General features: G+C 38.0%; 1 protein-coding gene across 1 annotated transcript; it reads right to left on the bottom strand.

The window, feature by feature from the left end:
• Nucleotides 1-707: 707 nt before the first annotated feature.
• LOC149218406 (putative boron transporter 2) lies at nt 708-4,321 on the bottom strand. Its single transcript, XM_089382394.1, has 6 exons — nt 3,538-4,321; nt 3,249-3,344; nt 3,014-3,151; nt 2,599-2,918; nt 2,237-2,508; nt 708-2,125 (listed from the first exon to the last, which is right to left on the bottom strand). The coding sequence occupies exons 2-5, from the start codon at nt 3,282-3,284 to the stop codon at nt 2,499-2,501; spliced, it is 504 nt and encodes a 167-aa protein (XP_089238520.1). The 5' UTR covers nt 3,285-3,344; nt 3,538-4,321; the 3' UTR covers nt 708-2,125; nt 2,237-2,498.
• Nucleotides 4,322-6,915: the final 2,594 nt, after the last annotated feature.

Genomic DNA, 6,915 nt, shown 5'->3' with positions numbered 1-6,915 from the left:
TTGGATATTGACAGTTTGTATTTAGTTTATTTCAGCGTTTTATTCTAGTCATTCATATATAATCTCTTATGTTATTGGTCATACATATATTATTGTTAACCTATTACTATTTATGTAGTTCAATCATAATTATTCTTCAATATGTAAGAGGATGGCACATAGATATAGGCATCGAATCTTCTGTACATTCATTCTGAAAATCTTAATATAATTCTCCTATTCTCTCTCCTACTTTCTTTGTGAGGCCAGTGTATGTACATTTTTAGAATATATCTTCATCATCTCATCTCACCTATTTGAATCTTTGTTAAGTTGGCAAGTTCATATTCGGCAAATTGTGCTATGAATGTTTAATGCTTTCTTTGTTCAACACTTTTCATTGGAAACTAGACTTCTATTAATGTTGAAACATTATGCTGCCTCTCTATTTTTCTATTAAAATGTATGACTGAATTCTGAGACTGCCAAACCTCAAGCTTTGTTGCCAACAAAATGCCTCACTAGGCAGAGTAATTAACCCCTTAAACTACATGTTCCACAATCTAGGTAGACTAGGGTATGAGGGACTACAAAGCCCTTAACAAGAAAAGGAGGATACCTGCATGTTTACTGTTTGATCCAAACACTTTAACATAAAACAAAGGATATAAAAACTTCTGCATGCATTCCTTCAATGGACAGAGTTAACATGGCAGTGATTCAGGAAAAATTGGAAAAGGCGCTTTACACAGTTGAGTGCTAGTAAGGGTAGCTCTACTTGTCAGGAATATCAAGAACCAAGTAGCTCACTGTAAGAAAATGGTTAATGCTAAGGATGGTCCACCAACAGTGTTGTTCAACTAAATGAAGAGTTGAACTGTAGGCCGCTGCTTACAAGTTTGGAGGACCTTGGAAATGGTGTTCTTCCCAAGAGTTGAATCTCGAACAAGTGGCACCAGCCTACATGGTCCTTGACTTCAATCTGTGCATAATGTCTGGCACTTTGATCTACAGAAATGGCATAGAGGTGGTATATAATGTAATTGTGTCCTTCAGAACATAGATTGGTTGTCATCAATGTGCCACCGCAATGGCCAACTGGTCAGGAAGAATACACAGCCCCTCTTCTATTGCAGAAACCCTGTTACGGGTTAACAAGAAGAAAGAAAAAACCAAAAAAAGAAGATCAAAAATCCAACTTTAGCCTGAACAAAAATGTGGCCATGCAAAATAAAGAGGGCCTAGTGCAATACTTGCACCACTCTGAGAAATGAATTGGATCTTTTTAAAGGTAATTGCTGGTTTAGCCATTACCTTTAAAAACTAACCAAGGGAAAACATTTACAGAAGTTCTAATATTGTAAGCCTTACCATTTCCTTTTCATTTGTCAAGTTTAATTTCCACATTTTTTATTTCAATGAAACATTAAAGGCTGCAAACTTTGTGGTTATGATCCAACTGGTAGAATAAGGATGACTTTCTATGAAGCTCAAACCACTCACAGGACCCTTTAATACCACGGGGTCTACAAAACCACAAGACTGACATAATAGATTTCATGCTTCAAGAAAACAGAAATACTTCAAGCTTGACTTCCATTACATTTTTTTACACGCACTATATGGTCTACCCTGTCCTCTGAGATGGACAGAGGTTCTTTGTGAAGACACACCAAATACAACCGAGTGATTTATGGCACAATGATTAAATAATGATAAGCCAACAAAATATGTACTATTAAACATAAGATATGCTCACTCAAGGGAAAGATTACTAGCCGAGGATTTATACTCCAAACACCTAATTGGAAGTTGGTTTATGTGGCCTCAAACCAAATGCACTTGGACTCATATTTTTTCCTTGACTAACCAGGGGAATGCCCGAATGCTTTTCCCCTCTGTGAGGGCTATGTGTCTGTCTGATCTCACTTATACGGGGGCTATATATTTGTTTAGCTTCTGCAACTTGGGGACTTAATGCAGACTCAGATCCATGAATTGGTGTGCAATCACTCAAGCTAGTTATCCGTGGACTATATGTGTGTTTGACCTCACCGCGACTTCATGTAATCATCTCATCCAAAACTTCGCCATCATTTGCACCTGTTCCCATGCTTCCTAGTCCGAACCCCTGAATTCCAGCTTCCTGCAATCAATATATGTTACAGTTCAATTTATTATTGTTCATGTTGCAGGGCTTATGAAATAGAATTGAGTAATATTTTTAAAATTTGTTTGATATGTGTCTTGCACTCACTGTTATATTGCATGGCATTCCAGGGGCTTCTTCATACTCTGCTGCATCCAATTCTTGAAGATGTGCTCCTTTGAAAAACTTGGGAAGGATATACTGCCTCGCTGGGACTAACAAGTTACAACATGATTAGTAGTGGGAAGAGAACACCATCTATAGGCACCCATGTGATACCAAAACATGCCAACAAATAACATGTCTGGAAAATGGTGAAAGTGGCAATTGTCTTGAAAGGCACCGTTTCAAGAAATGTAGCATGATACTCCTAAAGTTCTCTGTAACCATCAGTTCAACATTGATCAGCTTTGAAAACTATATTACAAGCATTAAATTCAATCACATTATAGTTTGAATAAAGTTCATACTTGTATCTACGGCTTGGAGCAGTGAAAAGAAACAATAGCCTTTCCAAAAATTGATTTCCTGGCAAACTCTCTATGGCCATGAAGGCAAAGTAACCCCAAAGCACAGAAGTTGGGATCTTTCTAATGATGGGCATTACTGCAAGGCAGCCAACCACCATCAGAGATTGCAACAAATTACTCAATTGTTGTTCTTTCACCTCAACAAGAAGCAGGTCATCCACGTCCTTGTCAACATTAAAAATTGATTCATCAACTGGGGCATCCATATTCCCAGTACTTGCGGCCAACTGAATTGTGGACTCTTTCAATTCCTTAAGTGCCTGCATAAATGGTTGGGACATGACAAGACAAATAAATAAAGGGAGAGGAAAATTAGATAAAATGAAACACCCAAACTCAAAAATAAGACCATTACCAAGGCAGGTGGAGGCTGATAAACCATTGGGGTCTGCATTTGCTCATAGGCTTCTTGCATGTTTCTGTATAATTGCCCTAAGGTTGAATTTTTCTGCATACTTTTCCAGATTGTTGTCACTAACTTGCTAAGCACCAACTGTAACAAAAGTACTTGTAAGTTACTCGTCTATAAAATGTCTGAATTGTGTCTTTTCCCTGAGAAGCTGCAATTGATAATTCCAATATATTAGTACCTGATGTTTGAGGGTAGCTAAGCCTTTCATGTGCATTGGAGATTCAGGAATAACACCATTTGAAGGAGGTATGCCAACAATACCACATAAAATAGTCTATCACAATAAAAGGAAAATTTATGAATCCACTAGAGATTTTTTATGGAGGTGAAAACAAAGAATGAAGAGTTAGATCAAGATGTCTTCAGGAGAGCAAAAGCTCTTCCAGAATAGGGTAGCCAGTGATAGTTGAACCTAAACATGAACCCTGACAAAAATTACAACATAGTTCTAAATAATATATATTTACTGTGGTAATGGGCCTTGACACAATCTCTGCAATAATGGCCCTGCTTGATACAACATCATTTTTCAAGGGTTTTTTGTGAAGTTTCCTTTAAACTTTTCTATGCAAACTTCTTCCCTTTCTTCTTAGTGATTTCAGTGTAAGTGCTCGGTATACACTCTTTTAAGTGAATCTGTTCCAGCAATGTTCTTTCTGCAGTAACATTCCACCAAGAAAGTTAGCCACTTTATCAGTGGCATTCACACTGGTCACAAATGGCTGAAACATTTTTTTCAACCATTGGAACAGTGGCACTACGAACTTTAGGATCAATTCTATCATCAACTGCTCCAAATTGATCTTGCACATCCTGAATACGTATCGTATAAACAGTGATATACACAACCAATCATTTAAAATGCATACAGTCATTTCCTAGAATAGAGAATCCTTGTTCTGTTAGAGAATCCTAGTCCAAATCTTACAAGAACTAATCAAACTTCTAATTTGAGGACCAATATGATCTGCAATAGTAAAACTTATAATGTACTGCACATCTTCATTGTGCGCCAAAAGCTTTACTAATTCTTTAGCAACAGTGCAATTTGTCTTCTTACCCTCCACAAGTCTTAACAATCAATTCTTCAATTATATGTTTAGCACCCTTCACTTGAAGATAGGATAATTCTTCCCATCAAGCTTAACGTTGGGTAGAGGGATGCTTTAAAATTAAGATGAAGCTATCCTCCCCCTTGCTCAACAATTCTCTACAGATCTCAGAACAGAACCAAAGGTAATCTCAGGAACAGCGTACTATACTACTATGACAAAGAACTACAATTCTGAAAGAAACATCAGTTTGGTTAGGATCTTCAAACAGCTACCAAGGAATCAAGTAAATGCTGCTCTGCAATTCCAAGACTTCAAGTATCCAGATGCATTGCATTGCTCTATGGCACATCAATGCAATTAAAGGTAAGCCTTCTAATGGTAAGGCTTACAATATTAGGCAGAGTAATTAACCCCTTAAACTTCATGTTCCACAATCTGGGTAGACTAGGGTATGAGGGACTACAAAGCCCTTAACAAAAAAAAGGAGGATACCTGCATGTTTACTGTTAATGCCTCACTAGGCAGAGTAATTAACAAAATGCCTCACTAGACAGAGTAATTAACCCCTTAAACTACATGTTCCACAATCTGGGTAGACTAGGGTATGAGGGACTACAAAGCCCTTAACAAAAAAAGGAGGATACCTGCATGTTTACTGTTTGATCCAAACACTTTAACATAGAACAAAGGATATAAAAACTTCTGCATGCATTCCTTCAATGGACAGAGTTAACATGGCAGTGATTCAGGAAAAATTGGAAAAGGCGCTTTACACAGTTGAGTGCTAGTAAGGGTAGCTCTACTTGTCAGGAATATCAAGAACCAAGTAGCTCACTGTAAGAAAATGGTTAATGCTAAGGATGGTCCACCAACAGTGTTGTTCAACTAAATGAAGAGTTGAACTGTAGGCCGCTGCTTACAAGTTTGGAGGACCTTGGAAATGGTGTTCTTCCCAAGAGTTGAATCTCGAACAAGTGGCACCAGCCTACATGGTCCTTGACTTCAATCTGTGCATAATGTCTGGCACTTTGATCTACAGAAATGGCATAGAGGTGGTATATAATGTAATTGTGTCCTTCAGAACATAGATTGGTTGTCATCAATGTGCCACCGCAATGGCCAACTGGTCAGGAAGAATACACAACCCCTCTTCTATTGCAGAAACCCTGTTACGGGTTAACAAGAAGAAAGAAAAAACCAAAAAAAGAAGATCAAAAATCCAACTTTAGCCTGAACAAAAATGTGGCCATGCAAAATAAAGAGGGCCTAGTGCAATACTTGCACCACTCTGAGAAATGAATTGGATCTTTTTAAAGGTAATTGCTGGTTTAGCCATTACCTTTAAAAACTAACCAAGGGAAAACATTTACAGAAGTTCTAATATTGTAAGCCTTACCCTTTCATTTCTATGCAATTAATTAACCTTGAGCATGGAACATAATTCTTCTTAATCTCCATGATATTCAAGAATCAAACTCCAATGGCAGCATTGGCTTCAACACGTCTTCCTTTTATCCCTTCAAAGCTGCCATGGGTCATGATGGCTTGATCAATGATCGCATGCTCTTAAGACCATACACACCCTAATACCAATTGAAAGAAATAAATAATGATCTAGAAACGAGAAGAAGAAAGAAAGTGGTGTAAAAGGCCCAAAATCAAATCGAGCAAGTGCCCTTGATTATATAGGATATTAATCATAACCACCTTATAATAGTCAACCCTAACATGTGACCAAGTTCATAATACATAGGATAAAAACTGTATTACAAGATACACATGAAGATGTTCAAGGACTTAAGATTAGGAGTCATGACTAAGCCAAAAGGTTGACATTTATAGGCTTCCATCCTCCCAAACTAAGGCTTGGTCCCTTTTAGGGTTTAGAGAGGGTAAGTTATAGTTTATTTGATTCACCTCCCAATTTGGGGAATCTCCCTAAGGCTTTCCTAGACACTTTAGGACCTCTTTGACCCTAGCACTCTCTCTAGAGAGCTCTCCAAACCCTAGTTGCTCCTATTCTAGAGTGATAATGATGTTCTAATATGATCTTTCTTTGGCTCACAAGTACAAATTTGCCTTGGGACCTCTTTCTCCAATGCATAGATCCACTTGCCACTTCCCATCTCCTCATTTCCTTATAGTATGCATTTGTTGTTAGGGTCTTGGACCATGTCAACCACACCACATGGTATCTCCTCATGCAAAGGGCTTTCCTTCAAATATGTAGCCTCAAACAAAGTGTCCTTGCCCCAAATATATCAAAGGTGAAACACACCTCCAAATATGCATAATATGCCTTGAATAATACATAAAAACCTCATAAAGGAGCTTTAACATCCTTTAATGTAGAATGTGTCTCGAGCAAAGTGCCCTTGCCCCAGATATCTAAAAATTGAAAGACACCTCCAAATATGTGGAATATGCCACAAATAATATGTAACACCCTGTAAAGGTGATTTAGAATACTTTAATAGCCTTCATGCAGAAGACATCCCTATTCAAAGGGGTGGTTACCAAAATGTTCCTCTTTTCACCCTTGAAGTAGAACATTTCTCATCAAGTGTCATCCTTTTAACCATACGAGAGCTTCTACCACCACATGGCATCATTCAAGTAAGGGTTTTCATCCTCTAGCCTCTTTCCTTTCCACCTATCATGCTCTAGGCATCGTCCTAGATAGGGTGTGTTACTCTCCCTACCATTTTTCATACTTTGGACCTCCAATGTGCAAGGGGATTCCTCCTTTTGGTTGTTTATGACCCCCCTTACCATAAATCATGTTCTAGG

This window comes from Pinus tabuliformis, chromosome Q (genome assembly GCF_031772625.1).
Source record: "Pinus tabuliformis cultivar Carrire ecotype Pingquan chromosome Q, CPIR1, whole genome shotgun sequence".
NCBI lineage: Eukaryota > Viridiplantae > Streptophyta > Pinopsida > Pinales > Pinaceae > Pinus > Pinus tabuliformis.
The sequence above is the reverse complement of the archived record's forward strand: the minus strand, read 5'-3'. Positions and strand labels throughout refer to the sequence as shown.